This window comes from Schistosoma mansoni, chromosome W, assembly GCF_000237925.1.
Source record: "Schistosoma mansoni strain Puerto Rico chromosome W, complete genome".
NCBI classification, from domain to species: domain Eukaryota; kingdom Metazoa; phylum Platyhelminthes; class Trematoda; order Strigeidida; family Schistosomatidae; genus Schistosoma; species Schistosoma mansoni.
In genome coordinates this window covers 13,704,858-13,728,014 of record NC_031502.1, presented here as the reverse complement: position 1 = coordinate 13,728,014, position 23,157 = coordinate 13,704,858, and the positions used below count along the sequence as shown (strand labels likewise).

The 23,157-nt window shown below is 36.8% G+C and overlaps 1 protein-coding gene across 1 annotated transcript; it reads right to left on the bottom strand.

The window, feature by feature from the left end:
* Positions 1 to 8,134: 8,134 nt before the first annotated feature.
* On the bottom strand, positions 8,135 to 22,352 carry Smp_045060 (putative mitotic checkpoint protein bub3). Its single transcript, XM_018788632.1, has 4 exons — positions 22,055 to 22,352; positions 15,016 to 15,384; positions 12,667 to 12,819; positions 8,135 to 8,552 (listed from the first exon to the last, which is right to left on the bottom strand). The coding sequence occupies exons 1-4, from the start codon at positions 22,335 to 22,337 to the stop codon at positions 8,254 to 8,256; spliced, it is 1,104 nt and encodes a 367-aa protein (XP_018654155.1). The 5' UTR covers positions 22,338 to 22,352; the 3' UTR covers positions 8,135 to 8,253.
* Between the last annotated feature and the right edge of the window lie 805 nt (positions 22,353 to 23,157).

The window sequence follows — 23,157 nt, the reverse complement described above, 5'->3', positions numbered from 1 at the left end:
TAAATAGTTCATAGGGAATTTAATGTATCTTGTTACATGTTTTGAAATAATAAACTATTGTGAAAAAGTTTCACACTACTACTTATAAATTATGTTTAACTATATTATAGAAGAAAATCATATTTCTTAACTTTGTATCTGTTATGCCCCGATAACAATAGTGAATGGTAACTTTGGGATCCATTTATGAACCAATATTATGCATATAATTTCTATCGTATATTTGCTAAATAATTAAACTACTCATATTCATGTTCCTTTCATTGTGAGCTTTATTTTGACCCTTAGACTATTATTGTACGATTTACTATTCCTGAGTTATACCCGGTCTATTAATTACTGCTCCCCCTATTCACAGCCACATTCGGCTACTCTTGTACAAATGTTGTTTCCTATTTTATTGGTACGTTGTGGTCAGTCTGTTTGGTATATAAACTCAACGATTCATACTACAGAGGCTGTTATTGGTGTTCTGGACTTAACTGGCTGGGCTAGGCAGAAAGCAGGACCGATATGTACTCTAGACTGCTCGTACGGTTTTCGTGTGTCACTGTTTTAATCGATAATTCGCTGCTCTCTGGTTGGCGGTCTTATCACGTCATACAATAACTAGGCATCCACTCGGCCACAAGATATAACAGTATCATTAGTCACCATTGGATAAGATTGAAGTTTGAATAGATCCAGCAATGAACTGATTGCTGGATGATGCTATAAATTGAGATTAAACGCAAACCAAATAATAAGTAAAAGCCAATGATATATTTAGTTGGTTAATCTGATTTTAATACCTTTAAAATGTAGATACGGATTCTGAACATAGGGAAATACATGTGTTATCTGTGAAATCTTACCCATGAGATTTTGATTGAAATGTTAGTTTCATAGAACAATTGTATTTCTTTATTATTGAACACTAATTTGTTTTTAATGATTAGAAATATGATAGGAGAAGAGAACAGTATAAAAAAGCAATGAGAACACATATGATTCTTAATCTGTAAGTTGCATAACATTGTTTTAGATAAATGACTTCTGGGGTGTTATTTTAGGATAACTGATACACATTGTGTTACAATCAGAGAGCATTTCCATTATGATAATCAAAACTTTGTGATTTAATATTCATATACATACAAGGTCTACACAATAGAGAATACTAGGCTCGCCTATTTAAATAAACGGAGTGTCGAGACTTGACTACTAAAAATACAATATCTGAGCAACTTTGCATTTCAGTATTCGAAGCTTTATATATTTCATCTTCTACCGACATGGTTGTACTCCACAAAGCAGTCAGCCAGCATTCTATCTTACATATTAGTTTTATCATTTAGTACTAGTTAGTAATATACGTTTTACGTACTTACTTACGCCTGTTACCCCTCGTGGAAGAGCATAGGCCGTACACCAGCATTCTTCATCCAGCCCTGTTCTGGGCAATCCTTTCAAGTTCTCATTCATCCTTTTCATATCTGCTTCTATTTCCCGGCGTAGTGTGTTCTTTGGCCTTCCTCTTTTCCGCTTCCCTTCCGGATTCCAAGTTAGGGATTGAGTCGTGATGCACATTGGTGATTTCCTTAATGTATGTCCGATCCACTTCCAACGTCTTCCTAATTTCCTCTTCAGCTGGAAGCTGGTTTGTCCTCTCCTATAAAACGTTGTTGCTGATAGTATCCGGCCAATGGATGTTGAGTATTTTGTGTAGACAACTATTTATAAATACTTGTACCTTCCTGATGATGGTCGTAGTAGTTCTCCACGTTTCAGCTCCATACAGTAGGACTGTCTTCACGTTCGTATTAAAGATTCTGACCTTGAAATTGGTTGAGAGTTGTTTTGAGTTCCATATGTTCTTCAACTGTAGAAATGCTGCCCTTGCTTTGCCAATCCTCGCATTTACATCTGCATCCGATCCTCCTTGTTTATCAACGATGCTCCCCAGGTACGTGAATGTTTCCACCTCTTCCAGAGTTTCGCCATCAAGTGTGATTGGGTTGGTGTTCTCCGTGTTGCATTTGAGAATTTTGCTTTTTCTTTTGTGAATGTGGAGGCCTATCGATGCAGAGGCTGCTGCTACATTTGCTGTCTTCATCTGCATTTGTTCTGTGTGTATGAGAGAGGAGGGCTAGGTCATCTGCGAAGTCCAAATCATCTAATTGGTTCTAAGCTGTCCATTGTATTCCATGCTTCCCCTCAGATGTCGAGGTTTTCATATTCCAGTCAATCATCATAAGAAAGAGGAAGGGGGGACTAAACAGCCTTGTCTGACTCCGGTCCTTACTGGAAATGCATCTGTCAGCTGTCCTCTATGCACGACTTTGCACTGTAGTCCATCGTATGAGTTTTGGATAATGTTGACAATCTTTTCATGAACTCCATAGTGTCGAAGAAGTTTCCATAATGTTCTCCTGTCCACACTGCCAAACGCCTTCTCATAGTCAATGAAGTTGACGTATAGTGATGAGTTCCACTCAACTGATTGTTCTACGATGATCTGTAGTGTCGCAATCTGGTCTGTGCACGATCTATCCTTACGGAATCCAGCCTGTTGATCCCGAAGTTCGGCGTCTACTGCGTCTTTCATCCGATTCAGCAGCACTCTGTTGAAGACTTTTCCTGGTACTGATAACAAACTGATGCCTCTGTAATTCTCACAATTGCTCAGATCTCTTTTCTTTGGTATCTTGATGAGTTGTTCTTTTTTCCAGTCCGTCGACACTTGTTCCTCCTCCTAAATCTTACTGAATAGACGGTGAAGCATAATTGCTGTTACTTCTATATCTGACTTAACAGCTTCAGCTGGTATATTGTCAGGTCCATCTGCTTTCCCACTCTTGATTTGTCTGATGGTCATCCTGATTTCTCCGATCGTTGGTGAAATGACATCTGTAGGAGGGTGTGTGTTCTGCTTTGATGTCCGGTGGATTCAATGGAGTTGACCTATTCAAGATTTCCCTACGGGTCCTACACATATGTTGCTCTGTTATCGAATGTCAGTGATTGGCTTGCCTTCTTTGTCCTTGACCGGTCTCCCTGGTTTACCATATTTCCCTACGAGTTTCTTCGTTGTGTCATATAGTTGTTTCATATTTCCTTTTGTTGCAGCTTATTCCGCTTTCGTTGCGTTGCTAGGTCTTCCACGTATTTCGGTTTGTCAACTCTAATGCTCCTCTTAACTTGTTTGTCTGCTTCAGTGTATTCAGCTCGTTCTCTGACTTCATCTGCTCTTGTTCGACTGTTGTTAATTGCTGTCTTCTTGTTCTTCCTTTCTTGAATCCTGTCCAGGGTTTCGATAGAGATCCATTCCGTATGACGATGATGATGATGCTTCTTGCGTCCTAGAACCTCCTGACACATTGAAGTTAGTGCTTCTTTTATCACTTTCCAGTTGGCCTCCATTGTAGTTTCTTGTTGTTTCAGTAGATCCTGTTAAGCTTGAAACCTGGTGTTGAGAGTGATCCTGAATTCGTTGAGTGTGTTAGTATCTTGTAGGAAGGCTGTATTGAACCTTTGTAATGCTGTTTGTCCAGTTATTCAGTATTTTTTTTTTAGCTTCAGTTTCATTCTGGTAACCACCAGGTGGTGATCTAAAGGTATGTCAGCTCCCTTATGGTTCTCACGTATTCCATTGACTTTCTGAATGTTTTAGTGATGCAGATGTGATCTATCTGGTTCTCTGTGGTGTGGTCCGGTGAGATCCATGTAGCTTTGTGTATGCATTTGTGTGGGAATATTGTGCCGCCTATAACCAATTTGTTGAATGCACATAGATTTGCAAATCTCTCCCCATTTTCATTTCTCTCTCCTAGTCCATGTCGTCCAATTATAACTTCATATCCTGTGTTGTCCATTCCGACTTTGAAGTTTAGGTCTTCCATAAGGATGGTGAGGTCCTTTCGTGAGCACTTCTCTATAATTGATTGCAGCCTTTTATAGAACTGATCTTTATCATCGTCGTTGCTATCATTGGTGGGTACATAACATTGGACAACGTTCATTGTGATCCCCTCCTTCTTTGTTCTGAATGATGCTTTGATTATCCTGGGTCCATGAGATTCCCATCCCACAAGTGCATTTCGTACTTCTCTGGATAGCATCAGAGCAACTCCTTGAGTGTGTGGAGCATTTTCCTCTTCGTGACCAGAGTAGAGCAGCATCTCTCCCGTATCTAGCCTTTGTTGTCCAGTTTGTGTCCAATGGGTTTCGCTGATTCCGAGTACTGCCAATTTGTATCACCTCATTTCGGTTGCTATCTGACTGGTCTTCCCCGTCTCCTACATTGTCCAGACCTTCCATGTACCTATGAAAATTGTTGCTGTGGTTGTTAGAAGGGGCATCGACCTCGTGACTTCCGAAGGATTTCGGCTTTCATCATGAGGCGTCATAATTCTTTCTTCAACTCCCAGGGCAGAGTTTAAATTATTTTTTCCTGGTTAGCGTGTTTTTAGCGAGTTGGTTTTCTACAGGATGGGGTCGCTAACCCCACGCCCAACCATCCTCCGTTACCCGGGCTTGGGACCGACGGTAACTCTAGAGAAGCTACAGGCGGAGTTTACGTATTATGTACCACAATTCATTTCATTATTTTGTAAGTATATAATTCATTCTTCAGAAGACAATAAATATCTGCTTAATTTTCTACAATTAAGGACAGTGTATTTTCATGTGCTTAACACGTTATGGACTAGTTTCGCAGAATAATCAGTACGTTCACATGCTAAAAGAAATTTAATTAAGCTTGTGTACATTTATGTAAATTGAACTTAGTGCATAGTCGTATGTGAGCTACGTTTACAACTACTGGTTCATGTCAAGGCTGGTTACAAAACCACTTCACTTAATGAGAAGTGATCCTTACTCAATCAATAAACATATTTCTTTTCTCTCATTAGGGTTAACTTCAGAAATATTGGTCATCACATAACAGTTTTAAAAAATGAATAACTATGACTTCTAGAAATAATCAACAAACACCCCTTTTAACTACTTATGATACAACTAAATCAATAATCAAGATCTTGAAAGTGATAAATTTAATTAGTTGACTTATACATATAATAAGACGACAAATGCGAGTAAAGCCATAGCAAAATTGGAAACCATAGGATAGTGTCTAAATAATAATTCACTCATAATGTCTCACTACAACTAAAACTATTAGTGGTGATGCCTGTTTCAACGCTAAAATCAAACTTTCAGTAAACTCGTCAACTCTCACAATAACCAAATTGTAATCACATTAATACTAAAGCGAAAATGGTATAGCATATGAAAATATTAAGATGGAGTCTTGAATAAGTACCTGATATAATATTCGTATTAACAATTGCGAAAAGTAGTAACAAGTCTTCAGTGAGTTGTCGGTATTCGGGTTCCCTTAGTAGTTGATTCAATGACCAATTTATCTCGAACAATTCTTCCCGTTATGAATGCAACTTAAATAACAATTGATGTAGCAGAATAACATAAATCTATCATATTTCGCGGTTTCTCATTATCTGTTTACAACCTAAACACATTAGTCTGAATCATTAAAAATCAATGTACATACTTTATATCGTGGCATCGGAGGCGTTCTCATCAATGAAGGTTATTGAAAAGAGCAATAAATATTGAAGAACGATAAGAGATGTTCATATGTTAATTAATGTGGATATTAATGGGTTGAACACAAGAATATTCTTAAATAAATAACTAAAAACGGAAACCGAATTATTTAGAGAAAATATAATAATGTTATAGTCATGTAACTGTTTTAAAAAACCTAACTAACTGAGTACAGATGGGATAAGTGAGAAAGGAAGGATCGCATAATAAACATTTATAAATGAATTCATCACCGAGGAACGATTGACGATAATAGTTACCCTCAGAAATTTATAACCAAGTATAGGAAGAATAAAGCCGGGGAAGTGGAGCATGTTATGCTTGAGAAGCCCGTCTTCATAAGACTTGGCTTTAAGGGTAATGAAATAGTTGGAAACACTGATTTCAGATTATAAGCTATAATAAAAAGGTATCCACTTGCCAAGCTGATCTTTCTACATCAAACGAATCGCGCATTTAGACTCAGTATGGTATTTATATGAACTAATGATTCCTTTGTACTTGATTTCGAATTCCAAATACAGTGCTTTCGTTCGTGCTAATATAGTTCTTCTTAGTTAAATTGCATTATTTCTGGGATTCCTAGTTTGTAATATAATTCAAATACTCATAATAATCGGACGGTTGGACATACATTCAGATTTTGATGCTTTTGAGGATTACATGGAAAGGTTCGAAATCTGGGCTGTGACAAAAAAAGATGCCGAGGATGTTAATACTGTGGCTCATTTCCTTACATTCACCGAAAAAGAAGCATACAGCTTAATAAAGACTTTAGCATTTCCAGACAAGCCGATCTTACTCCCTTACGTAACTCTAAAGCAACTACTACTAGACCATGTAAAGTGTACAAATTTCGAATGCGGTAAAGGAGAAAAATTTACCAGGATTTTCAGGAATACCTTCGTATAGTTGAGATTTAACAAGAGTTTTATGATTATGTCTTCTCTAAGTTTCTGCACACTTTTGTCTAGACCTATTGAAGGAAATTATAAAACTTGGTTCATGCTACAATATTAAATTCCTCAACAGCTTTGTAAGAATAAGGAGCTTCATTTATTAGTTAACTGGTCTTAAATGGCTTCAATCTGATATTTCACTATACGTTGAAGCTTTTTAAGTGGAGATAATTTGTAGAAGCACAAAGTTCTGAACCATTAACGTGGATAGCAGTATGTGGTTAGATATTGTTGAAAAAACTTTATTCTAGTTTATACCCTAAATATTCTGCGTTGAATTGTTGTAGTGGCTTAGCTTCGTTAATTAATCACCTTGATAACGGTGTTTGAAATCAGAAGGCAATAAGAAGCGGCGACTAGTTTATTAGCGGATAGCACAGATAACAAATGACAAGCACATCGATTGGATTTGGAGAAAAGAGGATAATGTGTGTATGCGAACGAAAATAGAGCCAAACTTACAGTCTAATTGAATCAAGGCGCAGCTAGGCAAAACAAAAGATAATAATAGGATTAGAGCACATATATACATGGACAGGAGAATGGCTCGTGGAGGGATATTTAAAAGATTAACATTTTAGCTAGAAAGAGATATGTGCGTTGCTGTCACATGCGATTAAGCGTACATGCTTATACAGATATGATAGTGATCATAATAGTACAAAGAAACAGACAAATTGTTACTGTTCGAATAACACTGTCTGTCAAGTAAGTTAGTAAAAGGGCTGAACAGAATCTAACCATAATCGAAATTCATTGTAGGAGAGTTGCTATATTGTCACCAGACGGTTGTCAATCGTGCCTCGGTGATGAATTCATTTATAAATGTTTATTATGCGATCCTTCCTTTCTCACTTATCCCATCTGTACTCAGTTAGTTAGGTTTTTTAAAACAGTTACATGACTATAACATTATTATATTTTCTCTAAATAATTTGGTTTCCGTTTTTAGTTATTTATTTAAGAATATTCTTGTATTCAACCCATTAATATCCACATTAATTAACATATGAACATCTCTTATCGTTCTTCAATATTTATTGCTCTTTTCAATAACCTTCATTGATGAGAACGCCTCCGATGCCACGATATAAAGTATGTACATTGATTTTTAATGATTCAGACTAATGTGTTTAGGTTGTAAACAGATAATGAGAAACTGCGAAATATAATAAACTTATGTTATTCTGCTACATTAATTGTTATTGCTTTAGTCAAATTACTTATATAACCCAACTTACCAATTCATAAACAATAACAAATTGAGACATTTACGAGGTACTTCGGTATGAGCCACACTCTACGTATGAAGCCTCGTGATTTACCTCGTTTACCTACGTCGAAATAGGTGTAGCGGTTTGTTTTCTTACCTTTGAATAAGGGACTGGACGTCAAAAGCCTTAAGGAATATGCCACCGCTCTAAGCATTTTAGAAGACTTTTACTAGATTAAGTTTGATAAACTATCGTTAAGGTGACATGTTGTCCGCTTATATCTGATATAATGAGAGTTTAATATTCATATACAAATTCAGTCAAGGGAAAATCATCTTTATAAGAGTTTCTCGCAAATGAGACATATATATATATTAAATAGTTAGCAAAATGATTTGATATGGAAGTGTTTATTTTACAAGATTATGGAAAAACAAATGTTAAATTTATAATTGCTTCTGTTTTTATCTTTAACCTTTATAACCAGCACTGACTCCAACAGTACCACCACCACCAGTAGCATTAACATTATTAGTATTGCTGATATGTTTCGGTTTGACTTCATTTTCAGCAACACTTCTTATGTAAATAGTTGGTTCTGGTTCAGTTTCAATTGGACCACGTTCATACATGTATGAAGAAGCAATAGCTAGTAAATTGCCATCTTCAGAAAATGCTAAACTAGATATACTAGTTGGATACTTTGATAATTGAGCAAGTCTTTTACGATTAAATCCATCCCATATATTTACAATACCATCACAACCGCCTAATATTTGTATAAGAGAGAAAAAAAAGGAAAAATACAATTTCACATGTACAACTCTCATATACACACTTGTACAAATGATCATAAAAATTTCTTTTATCATTAATGGTAAAATGAAACATGAGTATTAGAAAATTTGTCTATGCAAAAAGATTCTAGTATTTTTTTTAAAAAGTTTAATGTTTCAAAGAGTACTTAAATATTTGTTTATTCGTTTAAAAGCATTATTACAATGACAATGTAAACAGAATGGTTACACATGTACATAAATGGAATATCAATAATAAAAAAATTATTGAACTATATGTATACGGCTTATTCAATAAACAAAATAACATTGAGTAACTAGATGATGAAAGACAATAAACAGTAGAACAAAGAATTCAACTATCGGATTTTCAAAAACAATAATAAAGACTTTTAAAAACACTTCATATCTATTACTACACAATTTTCTTTATGTTATGTTCTCATAAGAATTATGAATGGTAACTTTTGAGAACTAATTATGGACCAATACGATACATATATTTTTACTGTATAATTGTTAACTAACTAAACTATTCATATTTCTCTTATTATAGGCTCTATTTTGATCTATGAACTATTGTTCTACGACTTAACATTCTTGAATTATGCCGTCTATCAATTACCATCTCCCTTATTCACAGCCACATGTGGCTAACTATTGTACAAATGTTGTTTCTTATTTTATGGTACGGCGTGGTCTGTCTGTTCGGTGTATAAACCCAGTATGTTTGAAATAAATGATTCAAACCACAGAGGCTGAGTTTGGTGTTCTGAACTTAGCTGGCTGGGTTAGGCAGGAAGCAGGACCGATAAGTACTCTAGACTGCTCGCGCCGGTTTTATGCGTCATTGGTCCGATCGATAAATCACTGTTCTCTAATCGGCGGTATTATCACGTTATACATTAACAGGGAATCTAGGCGGCTACAAGTAATAACACTTTATTCTTTTTCAAACAATAAATGTAGGAGTTGAAGTAAATGTGCATCAATCTAATTTATTACATCATATTAGAAGAGTATGAAGAAATTCACAAGATGAAAACTAAAGCAGTTAAAATGATAGTAAAGAAAATAATTAGAATATTGAATATAGTTTGAAAGGCACAAACGAAATCCACCAATTAAAATCAAAATAACTATGGCGAGATTTTGAGCCATATTACGTAAGATCCCCAAGTAAAGATGAGGATTATTTCACCTGCTGAAATAATTCATTCATGATAGACTAATATCATATGTTTGTTTGTCAAGCCCTTAGTCTTTTTTTCAAAACCATATCTTTGCTAGCTACTATTGCAGGTCACCGTAGTGGCGTGGGTCTAATTGAGTTACAGAAGTCAACAAGCTCACGAACTAAATTTATCAAATACTCTAAACGTTATCACTGGTGGTTGTGGCATGAGCAAGAAATGTTTTGATGATAGTTCTAAGCAGCTTATAAGAAGAAAAAAGGATGCTGTACAGCGATGCGAATAAATAATAATTAAAAGAAAATATTTCAATGACTTTGAGTAGTTACAAGCAATGATGATCGACACAATAAAATCTCCTACATGACAATTTTAAAGCACCCAATATAAAACTATCACGTTGGAAAAAGGTTTACACTATTCTTAATTAAAATTAGCTGTAATGATAAAACATTACGATGCAGATGACAATGTTGTGCTGTTCAATGATATACAAATTACCTAACTCGTATTTAAATAGTTGGTGTCCGTAAGAACAGGATATACTCCGAGCATCCAACCTTTGTGGTGAGCTGCCAGAAATAGTTGAAAAGTTTTTTAGCTGTGCAAGTGTTAGTGCCGAAGCGATAGTCTATGTATAGGGAATAAGTGAACAATCCTGGGCCATTTTTGGCAACCCCATCCAAACCATAAATTATCTGGTATATAACAAATCAGTTAGAGGTATTTCTGATCTATGTCTGTTTGGATGTAATAACAATAACTCAATCGTGAAATACTAACTAACCTCAACTTGTTTATAGAATTAAAATATAAAAAGATAATTATTCATACATTTTATTTTTCTGGAGCAAATTTTAAGGAAGTTATCTTGTTTACACAGTAGCAAGATGATTCTGACCAATATATATATTATCTATCTGCATGATGAACTTTTGTCTTACCTTGGCGATACAATATCTAAATTTATTGCAACAAAGAACAAATCATGTAAAAAGAAAAGCTAGCTTATTCCTTAATATGACAGGCCGTTCTTCTCGGGATAAGAATTATCACCATGGTGACCAAGCTTATAATCGTAAAACGCTTATTGTTTAACATATTTATATAATTGGAAATACTAATAGTTAACACCCTTAATTGAGTCAATTAGCTTTTTTCAAGTTATCTACATAATGAAATAAGTTGTATGTAGGAGATATCTGAAACAATAATGAACCTACAGACCTTACCTCTACAAATAATAACAAAATTAACACCCTTTTAGCTTACTATAGTAAAAAATAAAATATCCTTTCAATCAACAAACAGAGTAATAAACACTGGCATGGAAAGATGAGTTGTTAGTAGCATGAGAATGATCATAATCAAAAACTTTAAGTTTGGCAAAATATTGTAAATCACGTGACATTAAACACTCATTTTGTCCTATTTGTAAAATTTGGTAGTCCAACTATTTATTTATGCTCATTGGTTTTTTCGAAAGTAGTACGACTCCGTGTGGTACTAGATCGTACTACAACGTATTGAAATAATCAGTCTTTTGTTTAAAAATCAACAGTTTATGAAGTAGTCTCATATAGCTAAAATACAAAGCATCCATCACTGGCTTCATAAATACCTGAAAAAGGAGTTTGTGATCTTACCTATTGTAAAAAGGATTCACAGTAAAAGAAAGTATCTACTATTCTCATATGGCCACGCGAATATATAGCCTCTGCCAGGGAAGTCCTACTCACTGCATTTTCGTGGCGGGGGTGTTGTTCACAAAAGTGAGAGGATGAAAAGCGAATGTCCGGCGCTTTAACCGGGTTGGTGGACACGGTGAGTCCACCTAGGGGAGTTGGAAAACCCTGATTCCAAACCAATGGTGCACATGGGCTCCAGTATCCTGAAAGAACAAATAGCGTATGAACCTGTTGTTGGTCACCGGCTACCATGGGACTGCATCTCCTTGCGATGCTCCACTGCCTTGTGGACTAGACCTTTAGGTCAAAGGCTCCGGGTGTGGCCCCCTAAAGAAACCACCTGCTTCAGTCTGGGTACCTGGGCAGTATCACAGCCCTCACACAAATCGAATGAGATTTGTGAGGCGCATATTTATCTGGTGCTTCCTTGTACCAATATTTATGTGTTTAAATAAATAAAAATAAACTATCAAAATTTCTTCAAATTTAAATTAATAAAACAATGGATTTTATGGTTTGTTAGCAAGCTTTTGCTTGTCTGTTGTTTTGACGATTAGCTGATCAAAGTTTGGATGACAAAGGGTAGATTGAATAAGTTCTATCTATTTGTATAATTCATTTGATTGATAGAGTAGCGATGATGGTCTAAATAAAGAGTTATCTGTTTGTTGAAAATACATACTATCAATTTTAGGTAAACAGAAAAGATTAAATATTATATTTCTTGTCAGATTAGTGAGTAAGCGGTGCATTAATAAAACAAAAGGAGTTGAAGGTTATTATCAAAATAGTCTCCTCCTAATAAGAATACTACATTTCAATTATGCTTACAAGAAATACAGAAAGGTTTAGAGCATAATCTACTTGTGGCCATAAAAAGGGATCAATACATCGCCAAAGATATTATGATTTGAAAACATATAACGATGAGTGATCGCGAGTGTATAAATCCTGTAAGACATCCAAACTTGAATAGTCACTTCCAATAACCCTACAAGATACTTTTCGAATATTTCCAAAAGCAATTGAATAATGAGAAATTGAATTAGTTTGAAAGTGAAATGTCCTGAAAATCCAGGTACAAAATGGTTATAAGTATCTGATCTCGTAAATAGCTTGCAATTCATTATTTTACAATCGCATTAATGCAAAAACAGGGTACCAACAAAGTATCATAAAAAAATGAATTGATGAAAGGCAAATACCTGTAGCAAACGTATTGTATCCTTGATGAAAAGCAATGGCAATTACTGGATAAATTGTTTCTTTATCGCCTTCTTTAACACGATGGCATTTAAAAGCGTACTTTTTCTTTTGAACCTCCGGGCTAGGATCAAACATTTCGACAGCTATCCGACCTACAAATTAAAAAAACCAGTGCCCATTGCTTTGTAAGTGGGTTTCAATTAGTAAACAAAATTATTGTTTTTAAAATGGGAAATAATGTTTCATTGCATTAAATCTAGCTTTCGAGATCTTCACAGCTTGCTTTAAATACATGAAAATCAAGTCATTCAGTAAGTTTGCAGTACAAAGGATATTCTGATTGTTTCAGGAAATTTTCCAACTAAGAATACCCAGGTAAAATACCTTCGATTTATTATTTCATATAGTTTTGTGGAAAAAACCGTGACAATTCAGTGTACTCCCAGCAAGTCGTTTTCTTAAACGTTTTGCAGTTTGTGTTTCAATGAAACTTGTGTCAGTTTTATAATTTGACAATTTTATCTCCAAGTACGTTTATGCTAATGAGTTCTCATTGGTGGATATTTAGCACTTAAAAGAAGACCATAGAAACATAGGATGTCTTCAGAACCTACAAGTGAGTTTCCTTGATACTTCTGTTATGATTTTTGACCTAGGCTGTAGCCAATTGTTACGACTTGATCAAGGTCGTGGCTGATTCGTTATGACCTTACGAATTTAACAAGGATGTAATCCGCGTAAATTATCCACCAATAGAATACGACTTCTACGACCTTCACACTGTGACAATGACGTTCGATTAGTATGAGTAATCTAGCGTCCTTATTGGTCCTTATCCGCCTAACCCGTCCACTTGAGTCCAAAACACCAATAGCAGCTGCTGTAATGTGAATCATTTATTTCAAACATACTTTGTCTATATACCAAACAGGCAGGCCACACCATAAAACAGAAAATAATATTTGTACAAAATCAAGCCAAACGTGGCTGGAAGCGTGGGAGACAGTACTCAATAAACCGAGTATAATTTAGGAACAATAAATCATATAATAATAATCAATAGGTCAAAATGAAGCTAATAATAAGATGAATACAGACATAGATAATCCAGTTACCGAATAGTTATACCATAGGAATATAAATAGAATAATAGTCTAATAAGAGGTCCCGTAAGTTATCAGTACTTACTTTTTTCCTAGTATATAACAACTTCAGTCTTTAAAGTATGGTATAAATGGTTATCTACTCTTTCCAGTGAGTTACCAACTAGTTTGGAGTTTAGTTCCGTTCGGTGAAGGTAGATTACTTCCGCTTAGGACGACAATGTGTCTGACAGTAATTACATAACATTTCACGATTGCGATCTAGATATGCACTTGGAAAATAGTGGAAGTTACGTACATAAACACACCACCAGCATCTGAATTATAGTACAATTCATTAGTGTAGTTGTGTACAGAAGACCATTTTCAACAAAGTATAACAGGAGTTCAGCAAGGCTGCAAAACTCGAAAATTACTTAGTTGGTTTTAGAAGTTAATGTTCATCAAATCCGAACTATAGTCCATTGAATAATATAGGGACAGATAATAAAATTACGCTGCGATCGCTAGCTTTTCATTATTTTGAATATTTGTAACCCACAAACAGATGAACAGTTGTCGATCGGAATTCAGCTGGCTATAGTCACTTCAATTTAGGCCATTAGTGTGATGACGATGGTGGTGAGGTAGGACATGGATAACATAGGTTTCTAGGACACATACGTGAAACATACTTTTAAATACACAAACAATAAGACGATATTACACAAGCGGAATTATGAATACACGTATATAAAATACACCGTATATTAAAGCTCTGGGTAAATATAAATCACAAAGTATCAGAACTACTTCATCAGGTGTTGAATTCATTTGAAAACCTCAAACTAGAGTAGGCGTGTATGCCACTCATTCATACCAAGTACTTTGGTCTAATATATATATATATATATATATATATATATATATATATATATATATATATATATATATCATTGGTTTCAGGAATCTGGATTTAAAATTATGGAAACTAATTTTAAACGAAACAATGGTCAAAATTGTATTTCAGTCAGTCATGTTGAGAAATAAACCTCAGTGCTTGACATAGCATTACTAGTGGACTGTGATCCCCTTATAATGCGGTTTATGTGTTCTCATTCTCAAGATAAGATCACAAGACTGTGGGAAACTATTGAGAAGCAAATATGGATTTTCTTCAATACCATTTACAATTACATCCTTTTGATGGAAAGATATAAAGAAACAATAACCACAAAAAGATAGTGTCGATTAACATATTATTACCTTCAATTGAACCTAATATATAACCTTGTCCATTTGGAAAACATTGAATACATCGAGTTTGGTATCTGAGACTTGATTCACGTTGTTCTAAAGGTGCATGCATTTGACGGAGATCCCATATTAGCACATGTCGTCCAGCTGTACCTACAACCAGTTGGTTCCGTATACTGTCCATCGTATATACTGTACTAGGTTGACGATGAACACTTTGTGCTCCACCTTTTGAATCAGTTGCATTGGATGATGCTACAGAAGCACGTGGGTCCCAAATACGTACAGTACAATCCCAACTACCTGTGATACAAGCCTGGATATTTGAATTGTAATGCATCGTGCTAATCGCTCTCAGACATGAACCTAAAGTTTGATCTGAAATTACAAGTAAAGAAGATATTTGGCCACAAATATTGAATATTTAAAAAATTGTAAGGATAGAAATATTAGATTATCAAAATAAACGTATATTTGTAATATGTAGGTGGAATCCGCACATGAACACAAACATGAGTTTTAAAATAAATATATCTTCTCATGTGAGGCATGAGACAAAAATGTGGGTAATTTTTACTGAACAAACTAGCAATCAACTTCTTACAAACCTTAAAATACGATAAGTTGAGATTAATGTTTGGATATAAACTAAATTCAACTCGACTTGCAGCTCTTATAAAGAAACTACCAGTTTCAAACCCGGTTGAAGAAGGAGCGTTTGACGTGGGGCAACAATTCCATCCCACAGAAAATAATCTTGCTAAAAAACGCTAACCGGAAGAAACAAATTACACCATTTCAACTCTGCCATCGGAGTTGAAGGATCTTCATTCAGAAGAACTATGAAACCTCATGATGAAAGCCGAGATTCTTCGGAAGTCATGAGGGCGATGACCCTTCTAACAGCCAGGGCAACAATTTATATAGGTACATGGAATGTGCGCACAATGTGGGAGGATCAACTAAATAGCAACGGAAATGAGGAGATAGAACTTGTCGGTGCTCGGAATCAGTGAAACCCATCAGACCCAATCTGGACAGCAAGGGATAGCTTCGGGAAAGACGCTGCTGTACTCTGTCCATGAGGAACAAAATGCTTCACACACTCATAGAGTCGACCTGATGCTGTCCAAAGAAGCACGTAACGCACCTATAGGATGAGAATCTCATGAATCCTGGATCATCAAAGCACCATTCAGAACGAAGGATGGAATCACAATGACTGTTACACAATGTTATGCACCCACCAATGATAGCGACGACGAGGATAAAGACCAGGGATACGAGAGGCTGCAGTCAGTCATAGTGAAGTTCTTAGGAAACGAACTGACCATTCTGATGGGAGACTCAAACGCCAATCGGAATAGACAACACTGGGTATGAAGATATCGTGGGACGGCATGGACTGGGAGAAAGGAACGAGAATGGTGACAGGTTTGAAAATGTATATGCACTCAACAAAATGGTTATAGGCGGCAGAATATTACCCCATAAACGCATACACAAGGAGAAATGGGTCTCACCGGATCACACTACACAGAACCAGATCGATTATATCTGCATCACTAAAACATTCAGAAAGTCAATGGAATACGTGAGAACCATAAGGGAGCTGACATAGCTTTAGATCACCACCTGGTGGTTACTAGAATGAAATTGAAACTAGAGAAGCATTAGACAACTGGGGAAACAGCATTACAAAGGTTCAATACAGCCTTCCTTCAAGATAGCTCACAGCAACAGGTCCCAAGCCTTACAAGATCTACTCGAAGAAGATTAAACTACCATGGAGAACTGAAAACGGATCAAAGAAACACTAACTTCAACGTATCAGGAGGTTCTAGGACGCAAGAAGCATCATCATCATCATCGTCATACGGAATGGATCTCTATCGAAACCCTGGACAGGATTCAAGAAAGGAAGAACAAGAAGACAGCAATTAACAACAGTCGAACAAGAGCAGATGAAGTCAGAGAACGAGCTGAATACACTGAAGCAGACAAACAAGTTAAGAGGAGCATTAGAGTTGACAAACCGAAATACGTGGAAGACCTAGCAACGCAACGAAAGCGGAATAAGCTGCAACAAAAGGAAATATGAAACAACTATATGACACAACGAAGAAACTCGTAGGGAAATATGGTAAACCAGGGAGACCGGTCAAGGACAAAGAAGGCAAGCCAATCACTGACATTCGATAACAGAGCAACATATGGGTAGAACCCTATAGGGAAATCTTGAAGGTAAACAGAAAAGAGGAAGAACAAAGAATACACTGAGTCAAGAATTGGAAACAGACATCAAAAGGAAGAATAGCAACTGGAAAGAATTGCCCGGGACAGAGTTCGATGGAGAATGCTGGTGGGCGGCCTATGCTCCTCCACGAGGGGTAACAGGCGTAAGTAATGTAAGTGTTAGGTGTGGACAAACTAAGTCTACAGAGGTACATACACAAATAGTTTATACGATTACTTTGTGCAGGTAGTTTAAGCTTTAGCTTCTTCCGTAATTATTTAGATTTTTATTTTTCATCATTAATATTTTGAAAATTTTATCTTTTTTGATGTGCCACAATATAATGTTGACAATTGTTATTTAATAGTTGAATTCATGAGTCGATGATCTAAGCTAGACCACTACTGCAGACCTGGAAGTACTGGATGGCCGTTTCGTCATAGTGTGGGACTCACCAGCAGTGAGTATCCACGATCCCAAGACCTTCGATCTCGAGCGCGAACGCTTTATCTTTAGGCTACTGAGCCGGCATCCAACGGTTTTAATGTTTAACTTCAATCGACCATGATCTTGCACAACTCTTCATCCATTGCCGTTCAGTGCTTTCAGGTTTTCAATGGCCGTCTAGCTTAAACAAACTCATGAATTCAACTACTAAAATTACTACAATCTCTACAAATCCCTATTCTGATAAAACGTTATTTGATCTATTTTTATTTTGATTGACTTTAATTAAATTCCAAAGACCATCATTGGTCTACTTTTAAAGTTTCATACTATAGTTTTTCCAGTCTTTAGTTATTTATGTCTATGACCTTTAGTCTCCCATGACTGTCGTATTTTCTAATCGATTTATTTGTTTACATTATTTACTAGTAGTACTAAAAGTTTGCATAGATTTCACTCACTTTCTAGCTATACCTAAAAATCCATGAAACCAACAAACAAATAAATATGTTATCACATCATTTCATATAAATTGTACAATTGTACAGAGCTTGGAAATGAGATCATCTCAATGATAATTTTTGCTTTACTGAACTGCTTAATTTATATCGTAGCGGCGCAATAAATGAAAATCAATTTATTCTGGGGTCTCAAATAAATCTATTTAAACTTGACAAACGAGTGCATACTTTAGTTTGAAAATAATTGTTAGTCAGTCAGCTTTTATCCCTAATAATCGCTTCGAGCTATTTAGATAAACAGAAATGAGAGCACTGGGATCGAATGAGTAACAAAAGAATTAGGGGCTGTTTAGATCTCCATACGAATATCAGTCAGTCACAACGTAGAACCAGGCACATATATGCATCGATCCAAGTTGCCATACCTCGTTAGCACAACAAGATCACCGGATTCATAGTTGTTAATTTAGTGGTGGTGGTAGTATATAAATTATAGGTTGTATATAAGGATATAGTACAGGAAGGAAAAAAGTTATGAAGCAATTTTAATCTCAAGGTTTAAGGGAAGATAGTGTATACACCTACGCCATTGTGATCGATTCTGAGCCATGTCACCTAGAGTCTTCAACCATTGGCTACGATAGTCACGCGGACCCCAACCAGGTAGTCTGCATCTGCCAATATGGCTCAGGCTAGAAGTTAGTGACTTCAAGGACCGATGCCACGTTTTGGTTTGGCCACCCCTAACTCTCTTCCAACCATCTCCTACACTAGCCAGCATAGCGCGTCGTGGTAATCGGTGTTCAGGCATACGTAAAACGTGGCCCAACCATCTCAGTCGATGATGATTCATGACCTCATCAACTGATTTACCATCATTCCCTAATACCCTGCGTCTAACCTCACTATTACTTACCCGGTGATCCCAGCAGATGTGAGCAATATTTCTAAGACATCTGTGGTCAAATACTAGTAACTTACAAGTATCTTCTACTCTTAATGGCCGTGTTTCACAGCCGTAAAGTAGAACAGAGCGAACTGCTGAGCAGTATACTCGTCCCTAGTTGCTAGACGGATATCTCGCATTCGCCATAGTGCACGCAAGTTGGCAAAAGCCAAACGAGGTTTTTGAATCCGTGCTGAGTTGTCGACGTGTTCGACTACTTCACTCCCTATCCTTAGTTCGGGTGTTGACGCAGGCCAGTCCTGGAGTAACAATTTACATTTGGATGGGGAGAAGCGCATCCCAAACATCCTGGCATTATTACTCAGTTCTAACAGAAGACTCTGCATTTTGCCAGTGTCTTCACCAAACAGGACTATGTCATCTGCGTATTCTAAGTCGATAAGTGAACCTCCTGGTAGAAGATCAATTCCTGAAAATTCAGTCGACGAGAGTGTTATTTCCAGCAACAGGTCTATAATGAAGTTAAACAAAAATGGGGATAGTGGACAGCCTTAACGGACACCACGTGAGGTTGTAAAGTCATATGACAGTTCGCCATAAGCTCTCACTCGACTGGTAGTGTTCGAGTTAAGAGCCTTCACAAGGTTTATGTACTTCTCAGGTACACCTTTCAATGACAGACACTGCCACAGAACCTCTCGGTCTACAGAGTCAAATGCTGCTTTCAAGTCAAGAAAAACTATCATTGTCGGACGCCGATAAGCATGTCTGTGCTCTAAAACTTGACGAATGGTGAATATGTGGTCGATACAGCCACGACCAGGTCTGAAGCCAGCCTGATTTTCTCGTGTTTGCAGTTCACGAGTCTTAGTTAGGCGCCTGATAATTATTGAGGCTAGTATTTTAGATGCTATGTTAGTCAGACTAATCCCTCTATGGTTATCGCAGGATGATTTTGACCCCTTTTTATTTATTGGGATAATCAGTGATTGTGACCAGTCGGATGGGATTACGTCCGTCTCCCAGATTTTAGCTAGAATATTAGTCAATCTAATCGCTAAAATTGGACCACCATACTTAAAGACTTCTGTAGCCAATCCATCAGGACCAGCTGCTCTTCCTCGTTTCAGATTACTTATAGCCTTTTGAACTTCAAGTAGGGTTGGGGGGCCTACTTCAATGTTCCATTCAGGTTTTCTGGGAATAGTGGGTAGTTGTGCAGTAGCTGAAGGCCAGCTAAACTGCTCCTTAAAGTGTTCCACCCATCGTTCTAAACGTTTGGGTTGAGAGCAGATAAGGGTTCCGTCTTTTTCGGAGATTGTCTCACTTACACTTGACTTCTTAATTCCAGTTTCTTTTATTAGTCTGAATAGTTGCCTGGTGTTGCCTACAGCCGCTGCCTTTTCCATCTCTTTTGCTTTCGTTGCCCACCACTGCTCACGATCGTTCCTTAGACTTTTAGTTAACCTAGATCTAATTTGTTTACGCTCTTCGTCGTGTTCAGAGCCTGATGGGATGAGTTTACGAGAATTCATCAGTGAAATAGACTTAGAGGAAATCCACTGGTTTTTTGGAGCCCTATGGTTCAAATTACTAATAGATGTGACTGCTGTTTCCACAGCTGTTCGTGTGTCTTTCCAAGCAGCATCTGGGTCAGTCTTGTTTACAGAACTGCCTAGATGTGAACTCAGTTGTTTCTGGAATTCGCATTTGGCTTTCTCGTCCTCCAGTTCAATCCTAATGGGTCTTCTTAGTGTACTTTTCCTGCGTCCATTGAGGCGCAGACAAATGCGCGCTCGTATTAAAGCGTGATCAGAGTCTGAACAAGTATTCCAATACGAGCTCACTGATACTTGCTTAAAATTAGTTCTTGCTAAAAATAAACGATTGTCTGAGCATAGTTGCAACAGACGATCACCATTATCGGTTCGTTGAGCCGGAATACTAAAACACCCACCTAAATGTCTTTCTGTTTGATTTAAGCTGCCTACCTGGGCATTAAAGTCACCCGCTACGACTACTATGTCTGAGCGCTTAGCTTTCTGAAGAAGCTCAGAGAGCTTTCTGTAAAAGTCATCTTTCACTTCATCATGGCTGCAGTCAGTGGGAGCGTAGGCAGAAACGACGAAAAGGCAACGACGTGTGTCCCTATCCTTCCGAGTTCTTACGGAGCCATTTAGCCGGACAGCACACAGGCGACTGTCAACGGGGATCCATTCTAGTAGTGCCTGTCCTGCCCTTGTACTTAGTGCTATGCCTACACCTGCAAGTCCGCGAGAACTAGCCAACGGGTCGCCAGATACACGGAGGGTGTATTTCGTTGGCTGTCCATTTTGGCGAGGTGAGGTCAAGTGAATGACCACACTGGGACCCTGTATGCGTGTTTTGGAGACACAGCATACATCAATGGTACGAGATTCTAGGGTTTTAGCTAGGGAGGCCTGTTGACCGATTTGGCATAGGGTACGTTTGAGACTGTTATTTCTAATACGATTTCACCACTGTAATAAAGAAGTATAACTTGAAAACGAAGTGACATTTACTACTGTACTTAAGTCATTCAGCTTCCCACACAGACTATTATATAGCATAGTACTTTTCTGACTTCAGATACTCTAAATTCCTTATAACTAGAAGTTAAACTTTTGATGTTTCCAGCGTAGGTTAGTAGTGCGATAACTAGTGATAGCAAATTCGGTTAGAAATCACATCAGATATAGTAAAAAGTAAATGTCTAGTCTCTGATCTCATCAAATGTAAGTACCATAAATTTCTTTCCAAATAGTTACTATTTTATGGACAAAAGAGGACTTATTCGTGATATTCATTTTGTCATTTAATGAAATCTGTAAATCAGACATTCGTATACCTTTGATGTAACCGGAGAAGGGGTAATAGTAAGTGAAGTTGTACCTCGAATACCTGTCTGTATGCTAGAAGGTAAACCAAAAGATAGTATAATAAGATGGATTTTTTACCCAATGGTGTAAAACTTACTCTGACTAGTGTTGCAGTCGAACAATTTTAATTCTCCATCTAGTGAACCGCTGACGACGTGTACAGTATCAGAAAAAGCGGTATCTAAAACGGGAGTACTATGTTGGTAAAACAAACGTTGACTTCCTGAAGCCACATCATAAATTCGCACCGTACAGTCCCAACTTGAAGCGACTAGGAATTGCGGAGCTGCTTTCCCAGGTTGGAAACGAACAGTAGTAACACCATCAGTTGGGAGAGAGGATAATTTGTACTGATCCACAGTAGTAGTCAAAGGAGCCATTGCTAAGAAAAAAATTTATTTCCCAGGGTAAATATAGGCTGTAGAAATCAGTTAAGAAAACTATGCTATACTCTTTTGTATCAAAATTAAGATTTTTCTGGGACGAACAAGTCATCCTGCTGTGCGTAAGTAAAATTCTTCATAATAGCTATAGTCGTGTCATGTTAGGACTCTACAAACGATATAATGGATAACGGTTCTAATGAGAATTTTAGTCACTTCATGTGTTGACGCATGTGACTATGTTTAGTGACTAACATTGTTGGCGGGAGAAAAGATTGAACTAAGGGACTTTGGTAGTCATACACAGGTGACTTTTTGCAATATGTTCGTCTAATAACTCGGCACAGAAAAACAGTCCCTTGGTTTGTTGCTGTAATTTGTGAGAACATAGAGAAAAATTTATACAGTACGTTCATACATATCGGGGAATCACATATACACCTAAACATTAATTTGATTTACGGTCTAATCAGCTGATGAAAGCATGGTCTCTTTCGGCATTAGCTGGCTTTATTTACAGAAGATTGGTGGTACTAAGTAACCCTGTGTGTAGGACTTTGACCTGCATTATTGCGTATGAGGGCTGATAGATATCATACACTGAGTCAAAATTTAGCTTGTTTGAACGACTTAGGTTTGAAAATCGACAAAATTCTAATCATAGTTCGACAGAGATAGAAGTCGTATTACGATAATTCCTGTTCATAAAAAATAAATATTCCTTTTCACTATGAACACAGCTTTTAAGGTGGGAATGGAATTAAAATCAACTATTAAAATACTAATATGGTTACAATAATTTTAGTTCTTCTGGGCA

Bases quoted from the DNA above. Each gene is read 5' to 3' on its own strand.
- Smp_045060 (XM_018788632.1), bottom strand. From the start codon at position 22,337: ATGGCTCCTTTGACTACTACTGTGGATCAGTACAAATTATCCTCTCTC. The intron at 15,385-22,054 runs GTAAGTTTTACA...TTGTAATTTCAG, and splicing joins CGACTGCAACACTAGTCAGA to ATCAAACTTTAGGTTCATGT. The intron at 12,820-15,015 runs GTAATAATATGT...TTTAATTTGTAG, and splicing joins TATATTAGGTTCAATTGAAG to GTCGGATAGCTGTCGAAATG.